Here is a 22,430-nt window from a genome sequence, read left to right on the forward strand (position 1 = left end):
TGTGAACTTCAGGAGGAACACAGCCCCACTCACCCCCATCACCCTGTGTGACTCCCCAGTCAACACTGTGGAGTCCTTCCGCTTCCTGGGCACTATCCTCTCCCAGGACCTCAAGTGGGAACTGAACATCAGCTCCCTCATCAAGAAAGCACAACAGAGGATGTACTTCCTTCGGCAGCTGAAGAAGTTCAACCTGCCAAAGACAATGATGGTGCACTTCTACTCAGCCATCATTGAGTCCATCCTCACCTCCTCCATCACCGTCTGGTACGCTGCTGCCACTGCCAAGGACAAGAGCAGACTGCAGCGTATCATCCGTACTGCTGAGAAGGTGATTGGCTGCAATCTGCCTACCCTCGAGGACCTGCACACCTCGAGGACCCTGAGGCGAGCGAGGAAGATTGTGGCCGACTCCTCCCACCCTGGACACTCCCTGTTTCAGTCACTCCCCTCCGGCAGAAGGCTGCGGTCTATCAGGACCAATACCTCACGCCACAAAAACAGTTTCTTCCCTTCCGCTGTTGGCCTCTTCAACAAGGCCAAGGGACTACACTGACTCAAATGACTTCTTGCTTAAAACAGTCTGCTTTTTGCACTGCATTACAACATGGTATCTTGTACATTGTAATATTTGTATTTTTGTATTTTTATATTGTAATTTACGGAAACTTATATTTTATTGTATATTTAATTATATTCTAATCCCATTTAGTACTGCTAGTTTATGTACCCTTAGTATAGTTAGTCCACATATTTAAATTTTAGGTATATGTTTATTGTATGCACCTTCCTGCCAAAGCAAATTCCTTGTCTGTGCAAACTTTCATGGCGAATAAATCCCTTTCTGATTCTGATTCTGATTCTTTGTTACCGAGCAGATGCCACGTTGTTAAGGTCAATTGCAACATCTCCAAGGCAACTGCTTGTTGCTAGGTCCGTAAAAACGTTTATTTACCTCTGTAAACTTCCAGAGGTCTGTTCCATAAAGCGAGTTTAGCGAATAAGCCAGACTTATGTCAGTTAGTCGGACTCCTTTCTAGTTCATTCGGTTCCATAAAGCTAGCTCAACGTAGTTCAAACTCGGATACTATGGCAACTTAGGCTGCAAAACTAGTCTCGTCCGGGGCAGGTTAACTGTCAGGCTACGCTGCGTTCACACTGCAGCGTTTTTTTAGAACAGTCACGTAATGTGACGAGAGTGAATTTAAAAGTAGGCTATAAAAACACACTAGGAACACTGACGACATCGGCAACCATGCACCATGCATTATTAGTTTAATGTAATCTTTAAATTCAGGCTCGTCACACTAAAAAGTTAGGCTACTGGGTAATGTATTGATTAATAGTAGGCTATTTAAAACAATGTCAAAAAAGTAAATTTGCATGTGTTTAGAGGGTGTCTGTTTTTTAATCAACAAAGTAAAGGTCTAAAAAAGGACCTCGACCTACGTAGCCTATCGTTCACGTCAATCATGGCGTGTCGTTTCATTTTGATGAAGCGGTGGATGAGGGAGCTGTCATAGTACAAGGCTTAAAGGGAACGTTCTTTCTGGAAGAAGTCACGTGGCCGTGTGCATTGCTTTTGCCGTGGTGGATTGTATGATCCATGTTTTACCTCTCGGGATGCTTAGGGTGCACGCGCAATTAGCTTGACTACTTAAATCTGACTTGAATTAGTAGGACTGCGTGAGCTGAAATTAGCCTTTATGGAACCGCTTTAGCCCCGCTTGACTTGTTAAGCTAATTCAAGTCTGGTTTGGGACTTTAACCCTTGTGCTGCCTTCGGGTCACATGACCCAAAGGTTCATAACGAACCATCGTTGTGTTTACCCAATTTTACCCAATACAAAAACAAATAAAAATAATTTTCTTTTAACCGTCGCAATGTGGGGGGTCTGAGACAGCCGAACGGTTAAAAGAAAATGCTTCACTTTGTTTTTGTATGCGGTAAAGTTGTCGCAATACGATGGTGGGTCACAATGACTGATGGGTCAGAATGACCCGAAGATAACACAAGGGTTAAGTCCAACTTATTTGTGCGGCCTTTATGGAACAGGCCCCAGGAGGATTTATTTACTTTTGAGAACGTCTTCTGGACCAATAGGAACAGCGTATTGGTCCAATTATTACACTAGTATATAAGAAACAGTAATACATAATAACAATAAGAACATTTACATTACATTTACATTTATTCATTTAGCAGACGCTTTTATGCAAAGTGACTTCCAAGAGAGAGCTTTACAAAGTGCATAGGTCACTGATCATAACAACAAGATAGCCACAAAACATTGCGAGTAGCCAAAATATGAAGCACACATTGTGAACAACCAAAGTAAGTGCCAAAGGGAAGAACCATAAGAGCATGTAGTTAAACAAGTTACAATTAAACAACATGAACCGCTATACGTGCAAGTGTACCTGTGGAAAAAACAAGCAACAATAATAAAAACAATATATCACAGCGAGTACAAAAAATTTAAATCAGTTACCACTAACCACAAGAGCAACAAGTCTCTGAGCAAGAGTCATTGTGATCCTTGAGGAAACTAACATCGGGTCAAGCGAACAATTCCTAAGTACCGTTGTACTCCCGGAACAAGTGCGTCTTGAGCCTTTTCTTGAAGGTGGAGAGACAGTCAGTGTCTCTGATGGAGGTGGGGAGTTGATTCCACCACTGGGGGGCCAGACAGGAGAAGAGCTTGTGTTGGGACCGGGCGGTCTTGAGCGGTGGGACCACCAGGTGGATGTCTGAAGAAGACCGTAGGTGACGGGTGGGGGTGTAAGGCTGCAGGAGAGACTTGATGTAGACGGGTGCAGTCCCGTTCACTGCTCGGAAGGTCAATACCAGGGTCTTGAATCTGATACGGGCCATGATAGGTAGCCAGTGGAGAGAGATGAGGAGCGGGGTAACATGGGAGCGTCTGGGTAGATTGTAGACCAGGTGGGCCGCTGCGTTCTGAATCCTCTGAAGAGGGCGGGTTGCACATGCTGGGAGACCAGCAAGCAGCGAGTTGCAATAGTCCAACTTGGAGAGGACAAGTGCTTGGACTAGCAGCTGGGTGGAGTGCTCAGACAGGTATCTCCTGATCTTCCGGATGTTGTAGAGGGTGAATCTACACGACCGGGAGACCGCAGCAATGTGGGCCGTGAGGGAGAGCTCGTCGTCCATGGTAACCCCAAGGTTCCTGGCAGAGGATGAAGGGGTCACCGTCGCAGATCCCAGGGTGATTGAGAGATCGTGGGAGATGGAGGGTTTAGCCGGGATGATGAGAAGTTCTGTTTTGGCGAGGTTCAGCTGGAGGTGGTGCTCGGTCATCCAGGCGGAGATGTCTGTGAGGCAGGCCTCAATCCTAGCTGAGATCCCCGGATCGGTCGGGGGGAACGACAGGTACAGCTGCGTGTCGTCAGCGTAGCAGTGGTAGGAGAAGCCATGGGAGGTGATGATTAGTCCAAGTGAGGTGGTGTATAGAGAGAAGAGGAGGGGTCCAAGGACGGAGCCCTGTGGGACACCAGTGGAGAGCTGGCGAGGGCCTGACAGTTTGCCTCCCCAGGAAACCTGGTAGGATCTTCCCGACAGGTAGGATGAGATCCACTGGAGTGCAGTGCCAGTGATGCCCATCTCAGACAGTCTGGCTAGCAGGATCTGGTGGTTAACCGTATCAAACGCTGCAGAAAGGTCCAGCAGAATGATGACGGATGACCTGGAAGCCGTTCTGGCAGACTGGAGGGCAGTGGTGATTGAAAGGAGAACAGACTCAATATCATTAATGATGTGCCTCTACATCATCAATGGTAGAAGATCTTTAAAGATATGCCTCGTCACACATTTTCAAATTTGAACTTGTTCACCTGTTTTCACTACATGTTTGTAAACATAAAACAAATAATTGTCACGCAACATCAGACCAAAACAAATTCCTGTATGTGTAAACATAATTGGCAGTCAACCCATTTGTGTTTCTGATTCTAAAGCAAATGTGCCAAAAATTTAGCAATAACAAGTCTATAATATGAATATAAATATTGCTCAATAATGACTTGCTCAGGTCCTCTCTGCAGAATGTTTCATACATACATTCAAGAGCCTACATTGGAGGAAAACAAACCCTCACTAAAAGTGGACAGTTAAATGCAGCTATCGAGCAGCTCACACCTACTCACAGAGTATAGTAAGTGTAGAGGTAATTTCCAAGAAGAAATTTGAAAAGGTGCAGTTCAAAGTAATTTAAGTTATAGATACATGTTGTAGCTACCGCAACAACACATTTATTTGGAACAATATAATTCAAATTAGAATGTGTATTAACTGGTTTTCCTTCTGCATACCTATGTTTAAGTACCATACAGGTCAAGAAAAAGGTGTAAATCTCTGTATTTTATATCCTCAATTGCTGGTGATTGCAGTAAACTTTTACATAGCTTAACCATAAAGGCAGGAATCTCTGTCTGTGTCTGTTTCTGTTGTCTGTCTGTGGCATGATTATCTTGAGAACCGGGCATTGTATGATGTTGAAATTTGCTATGTGTATTTCTCAGGACTCACAGACATGCAGTGTCGCCTGTGAAATTATTCAAATGTTCTGTTTGCAACAAATAAATATAAACGTGTTAGCCATTTACAGGTATTAGAGTTTACCGCATAACGTTCGACCAAAGGGACTTTCTGACTTGTTTCGGACTTTCTGACGTTTTCTTGTCAGAAAACGTCTCACATCGCCATAAAATAAGGGTAACATGGGGGCCAAAGAGTCAAGGATATGTATTTTGTCGCATGAGGCCATTAAGAAAAAGGTGTGGATTAGTTTTATATCCATCACTACATAGCGGCTAACGTTAGCTATTTAGATACCCACTCACGGGTTGAATAGCCATAGTTGCTAACTGACAAGGTTAAATTTGGCTCATTGTTATTTAATTAGAAATAAGGAAATGTGTGAGAGAATGTACATTTTGTCTGTATAACTAGAACCAGCAACGAGTCACAGTCTTAATACACACCACAGGCACTGTACTAGTTAGTTAAAATAGCCTGAATTATTCTTCATCTATATGATGAATTAGAATCATTTTATCAGTATATTTTGCATCCCTTGTAGTCACTAAAGGACCCACTTTTTCCAATATATTTTACTGAAACAACATGGAAGAACTTATTTTACAGGCTACAGGCAAGGCTTTTCAAACATTATTTGGATGCAGACATTTTTTGTTCTTTATTGACCTGTGTAAACTAATTTCTTTGTACACAGTTGTGCAACCGTAGACAACATTTCTACCTCCTACAACAAATCCACAAGCCATGACGTTTTGAAGATTGTTTCTTTTATTTTTTTTAAACCTCAAAATATCACTATGTAAAGCATATTTTATGAAACATAGCAATGTTTAGGCATAGGGTCTTGTACAGGTTAGTGTCTATTCCGCTTCTTTTGCCTGATTGTAAGAAAGAAAAAAACAGGAAATTATTGTATTGAATTTAAACACTGTAATGCATTTGTTTCTTGTCTGAACCCTTGGTGTGACATCGGGAGATCTTTACCTTTCCAGAGTCACGACTCTTGGTTCTGAGCTTGTTGACCTGAGACTCAGCAATGTCGGCACGCTCCTCAGCCTCCTCCAGCTCATGCTGAACCTTCCTGAACTTGGACATGTGGGAGTTGGACTGCTCCTCCTGGGATAAATTTATTTTTAAAAGATTTCTTAAAAACTTTGTAAATGTGCTTGCTGCGGCGATCATTTATACAAGAAAAATACCATTGGTAAAGCCATAGAGATATACACCGAAAGCTAGGAAAGCTTTATTTTGCATAAGCAAGGCTCAAATAAGTTATTAGACTTACCGCCTCCTCAGCCGCTCTCTTGTAAGCCTTCACTTTAAGCTGCAGCTTATCCACCAGGTCCTGAAGTCTGGTTACATTCTTCTTATCCTCCTCAGTCTGACGCAGAGAGGAAATCTTAATTATTTCTAATTACACACACTGCGATGATTTTTTAAATATGCAGATTTTATAAATATGCTCAGTGTATTGAGTGTGTTGTTATATTACCTGGTATGTCAGCTCCTTGACTCTGCGCTCATACTTGCGGACTCCCTTGACTGCATCTACACCTCTCCTCTGTTCAGCCTCAACCTCAGTCTCCAACTCACGCACCTGGGTGGAGAACAGGAGCTCATGGCGAATCCATCACTCCCATGCTAAAAGGTCCTTATTAACAGCATTATACCGGGAAAAAAAGATCTAAAAAATATTTTACCTTTCTCAAGGCAACAGGGATCATTTTACGTTTGCAAACTTACTCTGGACTCCAGTTTCTGGAGCTGTTTCTTGCCACCCTTCATGGCTAGGTTCTCTGCTTCATCCAGACGGTGCTGCAGGTCTTTGACTGTCACTTCAAGATTCTTCTTCATCCTTTCAAGGTGAGAGCTGGTGTCCTGCTCCTTCTTCAACTCTTCTGCCATCATGGCAGCCTGCAACAACAGAACACAGCTTGGTTGAACTGAGGAACTGTACATACACATAGTATATTGTACCAGATTACATGAAAAAAATGATTTCTCAGTACATAATTATATTATCTAGACCATATACTGGTGGAATGACCCAACAAACAAAGCCTTGTGAGAACTGAACTGTATAAGAATCAGCACCATCTAATACGTTTCTGCATTCTACTTAGATGGATCAGTGGGGGTCGACACTAGAATTGTGAACACATACGTTATGAAGAAATCACTAGAACATGGCCACAAGGTGGAAGGTATGCTACCATAGGGGTAGGCTACTGTATGATGATATGGTGGTTCCATATTACTTTGATATGGCCTTAATGATGGTGTAAGTAAAGTAGTGACTTAATAGTGACAGTACTGTGATACTTAGTTAGCCAGACTCACATCAGTAATGGCCTTCTTGGCCTTCTCCTCAGCATTTCTGGCCTCCTGGACAATGTCGTCCACCTCTCCCTGCACCTGAATGAGGTCAGACTCAAGCTTCTTCTTGGTGTTCAACAGGCTGGTGTTCTGGAAGAGAGTACACATGGATATGGCAAAAACAAAACCTTTGCTGTGAATGTTATTTAACTATGTGTATGTGTGTGTTGTCCATACCTGGGAATGCAGCAGTCCCACTCTCTCGCTGGCGTCCACCAGCTCCTGCTCGGCCACTTTGCGGCCTCTCTCTGTCTGCTCCAGACCCACTCTCAACTCTTCAATCTCAGCCACCATCAGACCATTTCTACGTTCCACCATGGCAGCCTGTTCCTTCATGTCGTCTGCGGCCCGGACGGCATCATCCAGGTGCAACTGGGCATCCTAGAAACACCACAGAGTGTGCACAGTATTTCTTAAACCGTCCTCTACTGCTTCAGCAGTACTGTTTGTACTGGAAGGTGTACTGTTCTTTGTAAGGATGATATTATGAATTGCCCTTCTATATACATGCACCCATGTTTTCCAAAACAAAACAAATATGATCTGAGATGGATATTTGAGCCCCCATTTTGAGTCTAGATCTGCAGTAATGGTCTGAAGTAAGTATTAATGTAGTTCACGGCAGTCTACTCATCACTGTGGTCAACATTCACAGTACCTTGAGCTGCCCCTGAACATTCCTCAGCTGCTTCTGGGACTCAGCAGCCTGGCGGTTAGCATGGCTCAGCTGGATCTCCATCTCATTCAGGTCTCCCTCCATCTTCTTCTTGATTCTCAGAGCATCATTCCTGCTGCGGACCTCAGAGTCCAGGGTGCTCTGCATGGAGTCCAGCACTCTCTGGCTGTTCCTTTTGATCTGCTCCATCTCCTCATCTTTCTCTGCCAGCTTTCTGTCCACCTCACCCTTGATCTGGTTCAGCTCCAGCTGCACACGCAGAATCTTGGACTCTTCATGCTCCAGTGTTCCCTAAATAAAGGAATGTTTTAGCAAATGTCATTCTTAATTGTGGTAATCCTTAGAATGTTTATCATTTCCACTTCATTCTGGAAATTGTGGAGAGTTTGTACCTCAGCCTCCTCCAGAGCCGTCTGGATCTCAGACTTCTCTGTCTCCACTGTCTTCCTGGCCTTCTCCAGCTCATGGATGCTTTTGCCAGTCTCTCCGATCTGCTCGGTCAGGTCAGAGATCTCCTCTGTGATTTGAAACAGAAGCTTGTTCAATTAGCAAGCTTAGTTTACTGAATCCAACACAAGTTCAACAGGAAACTGTTTTCCCCCAGTTGATGGTTCTGTAAATCAACTAATGCACAGTATAACTAGAGAGGATACAATTTCTGGGGAAATTGTAGGGTGTGCTTGCTTGCGTCGGTTGCACAGGGGTCTGTATATTTTATATAAAAATGCATCGGGCCTACTTATTATTTATAAAGATTACATAGATTTAAAAGCATCTTTTTTTTGCTGCTCATTTACAACTCAAAATACGAGTGAAGTGTCGAATGAAATATGTCTTCTCATTTCCCCTGCAAGAGGCAGCTGACAGGCTGAATCAAAACGAATACATTTGGCAGACCTGTGTAAAAATTGACCTAATCTCTATGATTTAAACGTCCTTTTAAGTTGTCCCTTCTCGTGATATTTTCAGGCATTTAGCCTACTCATATTGCATTCATTCATTAATAAAGAACCCCCTTTGAAGATTATTCTACGACTTTACCGGCAGAAGATAGAATCGCGATTCAAACAGTACCATCTGCTAACTGAAAATATGCCCCCAAAAACGTAAATAAGCTTGACATTTATTTAGTGGAAAATCGCTCATTCATAAAAATCTCACTGGTAGCGATCATTGTCAGTAACAACGCAAAATGCGATATAGCCCTGTGTGGAGAAGCTGCCCCGGTAAATTCTACTACTACAGTACAGTACTAGACTACTGCTGTGTTCGTCTTGGTAGCGATTGCGTTGGTTGAATTCGATTTAACGTTCCGTTGTACGGTTTAGGCTGAAATTAATTATTTTCATGAACAGATTGACAAAGTTTAGGTTGTGGCAATGAAGTTCAGGTTAGTAGTCAGATTGTTTCAACTATTGAAAGACTTTTGAGTAAGGGGAGTGCCGAACATGTTTTGTCACCGTTTGACTTGAACAGCTGAGGAGTTTTTGTTAGCTACTCACACTAGTGTCTCGGGTAGGCTACAGCGTTGCAGTGAGCTACACTGGTTTGAAACCACAGGTCATGGTAATTTCACCAAAAAATCGTTTACTAATGTCAGAATAAATCATATAACGAAAATGTATATGTGAGGAATGTTTATTTTAACGATTGAAAACAGATACATCATAGACCACTGTAGTATGTGTTGCCCGGGCAACACAGGCTAATGTCATGATGCTAATACTTCAGTGAAATAGTAGACTACTGTTTCCGAAAGTAGATGTACTTCCTTAATAATATCAGCTTATATTGTACATTACACATCACAATTGTGTGTCATATCACAAAGTAAAATGAGTAAATAGTTATCACCCTGGCCTCTTTTCTTGTGGCGTTTCTGCAGCTGCCTTGCAGTAAAGCTATAGTTAGCCTAGCTATCCCCCAAGTTAACAGATGCTAAACGAATGTTTTGGCAAAGGTAGTCACGCGTGTTTTCGTGACGTTAGTGACGCAGTGACGTTAGTAACGTCAGTGACTGTGGTTAGCAAATTAGCCACCGTTAGCTTCACTTTTCGCCACAAAAACTTAACTGAAGCTTAAACCATGCAACGGAACGTAAATTCCAATAGAAGCAACTCAATCGCTACCAAGACGAAACTTTTGACACCTACGTTGTCTATGTAGGCCAAATATTGACTGAGTTTTAGGGGGGCAAAAAGAAATAAAAATAATAATAATAATAATATATATGTGAGAGAACAAAGGTTGTGCTCTCGCCGAAGGCTTGAGCACACCCAATGAGATGGTGAAATAGGAAATAATTCTGTCTTTTCAATAATACAAAAGCACAACACAGTACATTTATCTCACGTTGCAAGTTCTTGTTTTCTCTCTTCAGAGTCTCAAGTTGGTCAAGAGCCTCCTCATAGGAGTTCTTCATCTTGAAGAGCTCTGTGCTGAGAGAACGAGCCTCCTTCTGAGCTCCCTCCAGCTCAGCCTGGCCCTCCTCATACTTCTGCTTCCACTCTGCAAGAACCTAGGAGGAAGCACACACAAAAGGAGCCTTAACAATTAATGTCAACATGTAAACAATGCGTTAGGCTCAAGGCACAAAAGCAGGGCACGAGCATGACAATATAGTTCTTAAGCCCCAATTGCAGATTTAGGTCCATCCATGTTCCACACTTACAATTACATCAAAACCTAAAACTGGCACAATATTTTTCACCTTGTCAAAGTTTCTCTGCTTCTTATCCAGGTTTGCAGCCAGGCCATTGGCTCTCTCAACGTCAATCATGAGGTCCTCCACCTCTCCCTGCAGCCTCTGCTTGGTCTTCTCCAGAGAGGCACACTTGGAGTTGGTGGCCTCGATGGTCTCCTCAGCATCCTGGAGACGCTGAGCCAACTTCTTTCTGTTGACAAAAAAAGTACAAGTGAAAACTTTGAGTGGTTGACAATAACTTTATACTGGGGTACTATGAATTACTATCAACTTTGTATATTGCGAGCTTAAGGAAGACTATTGCATTTTTTGTACTTACTTGGCCTCTTCCAGCTCCTCTGTCCTCTGGATGGCATCAGTTTCATACTTGGTTCTCCACTGAGCCACCTCAGAGTTAGCTTTGGACATGCCACGTTGTAGCTCTGCCTTGGCCTCCTGTTCCTCCTCAAACTGCTCTCTCAGCAGGTCACAGTCATGGCGGGCAGATTGGACACCATGGGCCAGTGCGTTCTTAGCCTGAGAGGAAAATAATTGAAGACGTGGGTGAAGTAGTAAGGGACCAAAAAAGAGTATTTGCAAACCACTGTACTGTAAAACTGTCGTAGTTGATCAACATAGGGCTTCTTTAGTTGTTTTACCTTGACCTCCTCCTCAACATGCCTCTTGAGCTCCTCAATCTGCTGGGTGTAGGCCTGCTTGCCTCTGGTCAACTGGGACACCAGGGCTTCCTTCTCCTCCAGCTGGCGACCAAACTCACCTGTGGGGAATTAAGGAAGCTCTTCCTTAAGTCTGATTCTCTATTATACTTGTTTTCAATATACACCTTGTGGAACATATTTCTGCATGTAGGCCTTTGAACAAATATGTCCCGTACCGTTCTCAGTGAGGAGTCGGGCTCTCTGTCCACTGATGTCATTGACCTGGCGAACATTTTCATCGTTCTTGGTCTTGATCTCACTGAGCTGGTCCTCAAGGGTACGGCACATCTTCTCCAGATTGCCCTGTGGAACAAACATCATGTTTCAATCACATAGATACACATAGATAGGTTTTTTCTTTATACTGTTAATTGTAACACAATGTTTTCCTACTGAAGTTGTGAAATCTTTAAATTGTTAAAATGTAGTAAATTGTATCAAATTACAAAACGTGCCTTTAAGAGGGAATTTATAATCAGTAAAAGGTGAACATAAAAAGGCTTTCCACAAACCTTGGTAACCCACTCTAAAACCTTTTGCTTACTTGGTTACAGTTTTACATATATTCTATCTTCTGTTTAGGTCTATTTGTATCACTGACCTTAGCCTTAGCAACTGCCTCCATGTTAGAAGAAAGGTCATCAATCTCCATCTTGTATTCACTCTTCTCTTTCTCCAGCTTCTGTTTGACACGCTGCAGGTTGTCGATCTGCTCTCCCAGCTCTGCCACACTGTCAGCCTGCTTCTTCCTCAGGGCTGAGGCTGTGGACTCATGTTGCAGGGTGGACTCCTCCAGGTCACGTCTCAGCTTCTGGAACTCAGCCTCTCGCTTCTTGTTCATCTCAATCTGAGCAGATGTGGCGCCTCCAGCCTCCTCCAGCCTCTCACTGATCTCCTCAAGTTCCCTGGACAGATCAGCCCTCTGCTTCTCCACCTTGGCCCTGGCAGCACGCTCAGCCTCAATCTCCTCTTCCAGCTCTTCAATACGAGCCTACAGTAGACGAAAACATTTAGCATCAAAGTTTCAAAATTCTGCCCTACGTACGAGAGGAAAAGGACTAAATAGACAAGGTGAATTTTAAAGACAAGCAAGTCCAATATCATCAAGGCAAAAACAGGAAATGTTACTTGTTTAGCAACTACAGCGCACCTGGAGCTCCTTGATCTTCTTCTGCAGCTGGGCACTCAGAGACTGCTCATCCTCAACCTTGCTGAGGAGCTGGCTGGTCTCAAAGTCCTTCCTTTAGTGCACACATTAATCCATGTCAGGTTTTGGTTTTGTGTCATTGAGTTGAGATTAAATTGTAAAGCACATCCATAATTTTTCTATTAATTATTGCAAAAGAAAAGCCTTGTTATCCCTAATGATAAAGATATTCAATTAAGTAATCCAAAGGTTATCTGATTAGTATAATTAGAAACAAAACTCAGTTTCATAGGTCTTTATTATTGCATTAATCCAAGGTGAGTAACATGAATAATCAATGTGAAATGCATGACCTATAGATGGGGTTGAACATTGGATGTCGAAATTATTATGTTGAAGTGGAAATTCAATGTAAGGATTGCTGGAGTAAATGAAATCAATATAATGTCAAGAATGTCTCTAATGATTATACAATACTTACTTCTTGATCTTTTCATCGGACTGCTGCTTGTCGTTCTCCAGGTCCATTATGGACTCCTGGGCCAGTTTCAGGTCTCCCTCCAGCTTTCTCTTGCCTCTCTCCAGGTCCATACGGAGCTTCTTCTCTTGCTCCAGAGAACCTTCAAGCTAGAGGACAAAATGCATTTCTCATAATTAAGCTTTGATGTTAACAGCTATTTATTCATTATACAGTAATATATAATATTTGTTATATTAGTCAGTTGTCCTACTGAATCCCTAAAAATAACTTATTATATGAGATAAAATTCAATACCAATAGAGGCAAAGTTGGATGAAACCCCAAATTGTGCACGAAAGGTAAGTTTACTCACATCATCTACTTGCTGTTCCAGCTTGGTCTTGGCCTTGGTCAGAGTGTTGACTTTGTCCTCCTCGGCCTGCAGGTCATCCAGTGTCTGCTGGTGGGCCTCTTGCAGGGCTTTCTTCTCCTTGGTCAGCTTGGCAACACTCTCATCTTGAGATGCCATCTCCTCAGTCAGGTTTTTAACCTGCACAAGACAAAGTTAGTTCAAGTGAAAACTATTGTTTGGTGCTTTTGAACAAAATACTGCTTGGTTATTGGTGAGATGTTGATACCTTGTTCTCTGTGGCATGTTTCTCCTTCTCCACTTTGGCCAGGGTAAGCTCCAGATCATCAATGTCCTTCTTCAGCTCAGAGCACTCATCCTCCAGCTTCCTCTTCTTGGCGGTCAGCTCAGCATTGATCTCCTCTTCATCTTCCAGCCTTTCTGTTGTCTCTTTGAGTTTAGCCTCCAGCTGGATCTTGCTCTTGATCAGACCCTCACATCTCTCCTCAGCATCATTCAGACCTTCTGATTCCTGAGAAAATAACAGAGGTTAATTAGACTTGAATGTGGTGTGTGTGTGTGTGTGTGTGTGGCTCACTCACAGATGCAACTTGGAGAGCCAAGTCATTCTTCTCCTGCATGAGGGACACCATTTTCTCCTCCAGCTCCTTCTTGCGAGCCTCAGCCTTGGTAAGATTAACTTTACATTTCTCATAGTCCTCTTTCATGTTGGCCAGCTCCTTCTCTGTCTCAGCACTTTGCAGGAGAGGCTTGATCTTGTAGTAAACCTTCATCCATGGCCAGTGTTTCACATTCATGAATGAGCGGACATTGTACTGGATGGTGTAGATAGACTCTCTGATAATGAGAGATAGACACAGTAATTGTTTAGCTCTATACAAATTATGCAATGTAATTGCATCATTTGATTACAAGTTTACATCATTATTCTAACAATAGCTTCATAGTAAAACAAAATGTATCACTCCCTAAAAAACAAGATTTGAATGCACTTGAATCCATATGTTTCCCGTTATCATCTCCATCTCACCTCCTCTCCATCATCTTGGTAAACTCCTTCCTCATCACGTATCCACGGGCAAGAGCCTGTGTCATGGTTACCAGAGTAGCAAGCTTCTCATCTCTCATCTCCTCAAGGACACCAAGCAGACCAGCTTTGAAGAACACCTGAGACACAGGTATAAAACAAAACTTAAATAAACAACATAAACACTTCCAGTGTTAACATATTGCTATCTTAGTAGAAAGCAAAGGTTGTATGATGTTAGGATCAAATAAATGCCAATGAAATTACTTGCTTAGGATTTATAATACAATACCTTTCTCATATGTAGTCATATTTTAGTTTATTATTAAGATTGTTGGATTGCTCTCAAAAACTTTAAACTGCATTTTGAATATTTACCAGATAAATTAGATATTTAATAACTAGGCAGGTCACAAACATGAGTTGCCAGTATCCCATCATCAATAGTGTATGGTATGTTACCTTGGTGTGTCCAAACTTGTACTCCTCATGGTTCACATCAATTGACCCAAGCAGCTTCTCAGAAGCCTTCTTGTTATCCATGAACTGGCCTTCGGGGATTACACCGGCATTCAATACTTTGTATCTGAATAGGGAGAAATTTGGAAGAAATAGGGAGAAATTTGTTTTATTAATTGCTATGTTGTTATCTATCTACCATATCTTTGTTGCATTTGTGTTTAACATTACCTCTGCTTGAAGTCAGCATAAATGATTCTGCTGGGAAAGCCCTTTGTGCAAATCCTAATACCCTCCAGCACACCATTACACCTCAGCTGGTGGATAACCAGGAAGTTCTCCATGAGACCTGGATGAAACATTTAGGGTCAGCTTTTTACTTTGTGGAACTTAATCAAAGAAATAATAATCAAATGAATGTACTTTATGTTTAAAGTAATAATGACTTAAGATAAATAATACGTAAAACACTATGTTTTACCTGGAGTCTTTGACTCATTGGGGATCAGACAACGCACAAAATGAGGGTGGGTGCTCCTCAAGTTGGTCATCAGCTTGCCTAAGTTCTCCTGTAAGGTTGTTATAAAGCATTTTTACTCTCAGATATTATTCATAATAAAGCTAAAATGCTCACTAATATTAAAGTACAATCACAGCATGAAACTATCATTTATATATTATTATTATTATATATATAATATTTATTATATATTTTTAAACCTCACTCACTCTGAACTGAGAGGACACAGTCTGCATGGAACCTCCCTTCTTCTTGCCTCCTTTCTTTGTGGTATCTGTTATAGGAGTGTCAGGAGTTAGACAGCATAATAAATGAAATTGTCTTGTTGCTTGAACAATACTGTTAATTCATTAACAAATCATGTTAATATGTGTAATGTATGAACCTGTGTGTTTGTAATCTAATTCAACCATACTAACCCTCAGGTGGTGGAGCAACATAGAGTGTGGCCAACAGTTTGGTTGAAGACTTTCCATACAGCTGAATCACAGAGTCGTTCAGGGGATCCTTGTTCTTGTCCAGCCAGCCAGTGACATTGTAGTCCACTGTACCAGCATAGTGGACCAGGGAGAAGTGGGCCTCGGCCTTGTTTTTTGCTGGTTTAGGCTTCTCAAATGCCTTGTTCTTGCCAAGATGCTGGTCATACAGCTTGTTCTTGAAGGAAGCATCTGAAGCCTTGGGGAACATGCACTCCTCTTCAAGGATGGAGAAAATGCCCATTGGCTGTGTAGAAATATACTTTTATCAGTCAAATATACTGTGTATAACAGTGAGCTGAAACGGCATAATTGAATAAGACATATAATAAGCACTGTGATATGATAAGAACATGTCAGTTTATTCATACTTTATCTACATGTATGAATAACCTTGTATCCTTGCCAGGTATGAAACATCCACAGTTTTTACAGACACCTCACCTTCTCAATAAGCTCAATGCAGGCAGCCAAGTCCATGCCAAAGTCAATAAAAGCCCAGACAATGCCCTCTTTCTTGTACTCCTCTTGCTCCAGGACGAACATGGTGTGGTTGAAGAACTGTTGCAGTTTCTCATTGGTGAAGTTGATGCACAGCTGCTCCATACTGTTGTACTGTAGATTTGGCAGAACGTTATTGAGCAATCCCACCATACCGTATGTATTTCTTACTTTATCTGAACCTCTAAATCGAATCATTAAAATATAGTCGATACTATCTGTATAGTTTAATGACACACATAATAAACCACTTTTGAATATATTTCTAATAATCTTTCAAATATTGCCATAATGACCAATCTCAAACTCACGTCAAAGATCTCAAAACCAGCAATGTCAAGCACACCGATGTAGTAGTTCCTTGGCTGCTTGGTGTCCAACATCTGGTTGATGCGGACGACCATCCACAAGAACATCCTCTCATAGATGGACTTGGCCAGAGCACTCACGGAATTGTTCACCTGTGTTATAATGTTGGTTCCACTTAAACATTGATTTCATTTTATGAATTGTTTTTTACACGTAATAATTGAAAACACTATGCTAAAATGAATATTACAATCAAACTTTATTTCTTAACAGCATGTCATTTACAAAAATAGCTCTGATGCTTTTCCAAGCCTTACCTGAGGCACTGTCTGACCCTTGGTCACATACTCATTGCCGACCTTCACTCTGGGGTAGCACAGGGCTTTCAGCATTTCAGCTGAGTTCAGACCCAGAAGGTAGCCAATTTTATCAGCCACTGGGGAGAGAAAATAGCAATGTTTATCACAGGAATATAATTAAATGAATGCTCTTTAGAACATCGATACAAACAATTTGGCTTACCCTCTGTGCCATCTGGCTCAGCCTGCTCCTCACGCTGCTTCTGCTTGAAGTGCATGTTTCCATGGTGCATGACAGCACCGGTAAACTTGTAGATGCTCATCTTCTCTTCACCGGTGAAGCCCAAGATGTCAATAGCATCCTGGAGGGGCAAAGAAAGTTTACATTAAACCACCAATACATTAGGATTTTCAAGTTCAACCCTTTTAGTGACTTACATCTGTGGCATCAAGCTCGACTGTGTCATCAATACTGGCCACAGTGATCTGACCCTGGCTGATCATGGGGTAGTCATAGGGGTTGGTGGTGATAAGCGACATTTCTGTGGAGACAAAACTAAAATTATTATCATCCAAGGCATGTGTACATTTTATGTAAAAGTCTGAACCCTCAATGAGTGGACAAAGGAGTAAATGCCTCACCAACAAGCTCAGGTTTGTGGTTGGTCATCATCTGGTAGAAGATGTGGTAGCCTCTCTCATCAGGCAGCTGGAAACTTACTCTGGACTTCTCCAGCAGGTCTGTGAGAGACATGGTTGAAAGGATAGAGAAAAATTAGAACAATTTGAATGGACACCAACATTTATGTAAAGGATCAACTGGGAAATAATCCAAACCTACTTACAGGTCTCAATGTCAGCACTTGCCAGTTTTCCATTCATGTGGAAGTGAATCCTAATGAATTTACCCTGAAAAAGGGAAAAGAGAGGGCCTTTTCAATGTATCCTATTGATTTCTAAGTTAGTGTAAAATGTATTTTTTTTTTTTTTTTCTCCAAACTTACAAAGCGAGATGAGTTGTCATTCCTCACTGTCTTGGCATTACCATAGGACTCCAGTAGAGGGTTAGCTGCAATGATCTGATCCTCAAGGGAACCCTGAAGGGATACAAACCAGTTGGTCATTAAGAATGATCACCAATCATCCAAAATAATTCTCTCATCACTTCGTCTTTAGTCATTCACTCCTGGAACGCTTCCTCTAGACTAGGTCTAACCCAAGGGCGATTCTAGGATCAGGCCTTTAGGGGGGCTCAGCCCCCAATGAGAATGTGACTTGTGTTCTTAATCTGCACCATGAAATTAACTACCTACTTCTCCTTTGGTTTTACTGGCAGACTACCAACGTTAAAGGTGCATGGCGACACTGGATATTAAACCTGTTTAAAGCCCTTTGAACCTGTAGTTGTTTGTCATCTGTCACTAACAGACACGTTTGCAAACTAACCCTAACCCTAACCCTAACTACATTAGAGCACTAAAACATATTTAAGATAATAATAATTTATTTTTTATTTTAGGGGTGCTGAGAGGAAATTTAGGTGTGCTTGAGCACCCCTTTAAAGAGTCTAAAATCGCCACTGGTCTAACCCTGTTTTTATATTATCTTTGAACACCTTTAGTTTAATATGTTTGGTCAGAGTTAACACAGTACCCCCCACTTAAAGTGCATATGTCATAAATCCTTAACCTCTTAAGTTGCTGAATGAGTATATAAGTAATATACTAACAGTTTATTTACGTTGTGCTGTATGTAACACTACCACAGGACTGCTGTCAAGAATGACAACATATTTTGAAGATATAAACTAGATTTTAACTATACTAAGGGAGTATGTTTGTTTTCAAATGTGGGGGGACAGATTTATTTTATAACTGATGATGCAGCCGGTGAATATAATTTTTTAAATAAAAAATGGGAGGACATATTTACAGTTTTCAAGTATAATGAAACCTACGCCCTTGAACTCTACCATGGCTTTTTTTTTGGGGGGGGGCAGTAAAAACGATGATGGGTCAACAATTGATGGCATGCACTTTATATGGTGTATATAAGATCATACCTGCATTTTGCCGGGTACTGGTTCCTTCTTCTTCTCACCTCCAGAAACAGCAATGGTGGCAAAGTACTGGATGACACGTTTGGTGTTGACAGTCTTTCCAGCACCGGATTCTCCACTAGTTTATTAGATGATAAAAATATGATTTAGTTTGAATGAATTAAAATAAGTATTGTCAAGCATCTTAAGTCATTAAGCATTATAGTCTTCATATTTATATACATATATAAAATATACACTCAATTAAAGTCGCAAACTTACGTGATTAGGACTGACTGGTTCTCCTTATCTGAAAGTCAATTGACAAATAAATGTATCAGAAGTGATACAAGTAGCAACTAAGAATCCATCCATCTATATTTGAATTCAGCCATCCATTAGTAGAGTCCATACCAGTCAACATGAACTGATAGGCGTTGTCAGAGACGGAGAAGATGTGGGGTGGAGCCTCCATACGCTTCTTCCCTCTGTAGGCGTTGACCACATCCATGTCATACACAGGGAGCCACTTGTAAGGGTTCACCGTGGCACAGAAGAGCCCAGAGTAGGTCTGCATATGAGCAGAGAGTAAAGGGAAATATTGCTATTAAAGTTCAAGTATACATATTCTGAGGGTGTCATTTGCTTCCTTAAGGTGGCTCATGTCTATATGTGTAGTTTTCTTACGTAGATCATCCATGCGGCATAACGCTCTTTGAGGTTATACAGGACAGTAGCTTCACTGAGGTAGGTCATCATGGCCATGTCCTCAATCTTATCATATTTAGGAGGGTTCATCTGCAAGACGTCCTCTTCTTTGAAGGTTTTAACCTAAAAGATTATGTCAATTACATCCATGAAGTCTACACTAATTGAATAATGTATACATTTTTCAAGTGAATTTCAATAATATTTGATAGTTTTTGTACATTTTTAAACATCTTAAATGTGTCAGTAACTGTGGCTGCAAAATATAGATGTACAGAATTCCGTGCTAAGTATCCTCTTACCTCCTCAGTGATAAGGACTTTCACATCACACTTCCCGCCATCCCTCTTAACAACCAGACCCTTGAGGTACAACTCCTTGACATCAGGCACATAGCAGGCATTCTTAGAATCAAATGGTGCAGCCTGGGCCTCAAGCCTCTCCCTCTCAGGTTTACGAAGGTAAATGGCGGCCTTGCCATATTGGGCCATCTCCGCGTCCGTACTCATGGTGCCGGCTTACTGGGGAAAAAATATATCACTGTTACAAAATCTATTGCTTCTTTTTTTTAAATGATGTGCCCTTTCTCATTCATTCATAATTATCCTCTGGGGCTGAAAGTTTAAATGATGAATGCATTTACTGTATATTACTGTAAAGTAAGTAGGCCTCAGAAGCCTACAAAAGGTGTAGAATAAATCTTATTCAATTAAAAAAATATATATATATCATAAGTCAATTGAAACAATTACAGTAGTAGATATACTGATGGTGCTTTGGCTTTGAGCAGTATACATGTATGTAGCATCAAACTATGTCTCACCTGTTTTTGCCCTCCCAGATGAAATTGACTCTTAGTTGGTGCTGTAAAATATGTTTGTTTAGAGTTTTTTGAGAAATATATCCAGAAATAACACAACCAGAACGTATACAACATTTACATGTCATTGCTATACCTCCCGTCACATTTGAGTGTTACATAGTAGGGATGCACTTATAAGAAAATTATTGGTCAACACCGTAAGCCAATATTCAGATAACAAAATTGGCTGATGCCGATACTTTGACTGATATTTTACTGTTTCATTTAATTGATTAACCCTTGTGCTGCCTTCGGGTCACATGACCCAAAGGTTCATAACAAACCATCATTGTGTTTACCCAATTTCACTCAATACAAAAACAAATAAAAATAATTTTCTTTTAACCATTGCAATGTGGGGGGTCTGAGACAGCCCGACAGTTAAAAGAAAATGCTTCACTTTGTTTTTGTATGAGGTAAATTTGTCGCAATACGACGGTGGGTCATAATGACTGATGGGTCAGAATGACCCGAAGATAACACAAGGGTTAAGAAAAAATGTATACCCCATTCAGACATAGGACAAATTACCACATATGGTATACACATTTGATGGACACATTTATAAGTGAAAAAACTTAAGTATGGTGCCTTTTCAAACATCACAATTGGTCACAAGTGATCAGCCATTTTTTGGGCCAATACCTATTGGTAATGGAAAATGAATCGGTGCATCCCTGCTACACAACAAACATGATTTACTGTAAATGCAAAATGTCGTTCAAGAACAAGAACATACTTTTCAACATACAATATCTTATAGTAAACAAAAGTTTGTCATCCCAAAATAGTATTTCAGTTATGGGACAAAATGTATTGTATCACATTTTCTGTCTTTACATTCAAAACTCAATCTTACATGTTTGTCCATAATAATTGACTCATTTTTTCTTGTATATGGGCAAGGCAAACCTACTTACCACGTAATAATCACAAGTGTTATGAGTTTTATCTATGTGCCTGATCTCAATAAAAAGGATGTGAAAATAAAAAGTATCTTACCCCACAGGTGGAAGTTGTCTGTCCGTGGATGCTGCTCTGTGGGACTCCTTATATCTAGTGGAGAGTGATTAGCAAGCAGAAGCTAATTGTGGACTACTCTACTAAAGGAAATGTATTAGAGACAAGAGTCTACAGTTTGACTCCTACCCCGTCCCTTGCTTTCCCTCCTTCAATGTTTCTATTGCATAATATAGGACATTTCTGAATATATTACACATTAGGTTCTGTTTTCTTAGAGTTTAAAATGTATTTTTTTATGGGTTGATTCATACGTTATACAATAATGTATACAAAGGCCTAAATTTGATTTCTCTTAAGTACAGTAAACATAAAAGGTGGTAATGAGTACAGTACTAGATCCAGCGGGATCATCGGCAATCCAAATTTATAATTTCATTTTTTTGTTTTATAGCATGCAGTTTGCACACCTTTTGACCAATTTGCTTAATTTGTGTACTGTTTCATTCTATATCATAGAAATACTTTTGAATAGCTTCTCCAGAAAAGGAAAAAATATATAGATATTTGAAAGGGAACATTGGGTGTATTATTTCAAATCCAACATGAAGAGTATAGAGATAAAATATCTGGTTACCCACATACATGAGTGAACTGTACGGATTTTGTATCTTAATATCTTTCTAGTAGTACTATCTTAATCTTATTCAGTTCATTGAAATCTAAGACCTATTTCTTTTGGATAATAAATTATCAAATGACATGATCTACTGATTTAGCAAGCCATAGACATTTACAGTAAGCTTACTATAAATCCAGTTATAAGGAGACAACATGTAAAGATGTCACACCTTTATTTCAGGTTTCTCTGGTTGGAAATGAATGAACTTCCTCACAAAGTGTCACGGCGAGAGGTGGGGTAGGACCCAAATGCAAGCGAGTCGGCAGGCATTGTCAAACAAAAGGGTGTATTACACAAATCGGGAAACAGACAGGGTGCTCACAGGGACAAAGGGTAAATGGCAAGACCAGGACTGGATACAAAACAGGAACCTAAATACACAGAAACAAACAAGACACAGGTGGACACAATGAAACTAACGAGAACTGAACGAGACACAGGTGAAGACAATGAGACAGGGAAACACTAGGGCAGGGCAAAATTGAAACCAGGGGGGCACGGCTGTGGCCATGACACAAGGCTTGGATGACATTAACTGAGGCTGAGACCAACCATCTGTGCTGTATGTCTGGCTTGATTACAACTAGCACATATTTGACA

At 40.9% G+C, this 22,430-nt stretch overlaps 1 protein-coding gene across 1 annotated transcript; it reads right to left on the reverse strand.

Moving 5' to 3' along the window:
- Positions 1–5,308: 5,308 nt before the first annotated feature.
- LOC136944794 (myosin heavy chain, fast skeletal muscle-like) lies at positions 5,309–19,847 on the reverse strand. Its single transcript, XM_067238695.1, has 39 exons — positions 19,629–19,847; positions 19,306–19,449; positions 19,033–19,189; positions 18,901–18,928; positions 18,643–18,757; positions 17,585–17,677; positions 17,426–17,489; positions 17,223–17,321; positions 17,019–17,122; positions 16,804–16,942; positions 16,599–16,717; positions 16,284–16,433; positions 15,916–16,086; positions 15,415–15,718; positions 15,205–15,269; positions 14,957–15,044; positions 14,707–14,824; positions 14,479–14,602; positions 14,020–14,156; positions 13,571–13,826; positions 13,258–13,500; positions 12,993–13,169; positions 12,641–12,786; positions 12,163–12,253; positions 11,614–12,003; positions 11,189–11,315; positions 10,953–11,071; positions 10,634–10,830; positions 10,321–10,504; positions 9,963–10,128; positions 8,003–8,127; positions 7,593–7,901; positions 7,112–7,315; positions 6,899–7,024; positions 6,302–6,472; positions 6,051–6,155; positions 5,844–5,939; positions 5,543–5,674; positions 5,309–5,436 (listed from the first exon to the last, which is right to left on the reverse strand). Exons 1-39 carry the CDS (start codon positions 19,833–19,835, stop codon positions 5,419–5,421), a joined length of 5,808 nt encoding a protein of 1,935 aa, XP_067094796.1. The 5' UTR covers positions 19,836–19,847; the 3' UTR covers positions 5,309–5,418.
- Positions 19,848–22,430: the final 2,583 nt, after the last annotated feature.

The sequence above is a fragment of the Osmerus mordax genome, chromosome 6, assembly GCF_038355195.1.
Source record: "Osmerus mordax isolate fOsmMor3 chromosome 6, fOsmMor3.pri, whole genome shotgun sequence".
Lineage (NCBI taxonomy): Eukaryota > Metazoa > Chordata > Actinopteri > Osmeriformes > Osmeridae > Osmerus > Osmerus mordax.

Bases quoted from the DNA above. Each gene is read 5' to 3' on its own strand.
- LOC136944794 (XM_067238695.1), bottom strand. From the start codon at position 19,835: ATGAGTACGGACGCGGAGATGGCCCAATATGGCAAGGCCGCCATTTAC. The intron at 18,929-19,032 runs GTATGGACTCTA...ATTGACTTTCAG, and splicing joins CTATCAGTTCATGTTGACTG to ATAAGGAGAACCAGTCAGTC. The intron at 17,678-18,642 runs GTATGATCTTAT...GTATCCCTTCAG, and splicing joins CAGTACCCGGCAAAATGCAG to GGTTCCCTTGAGGATCAGAT.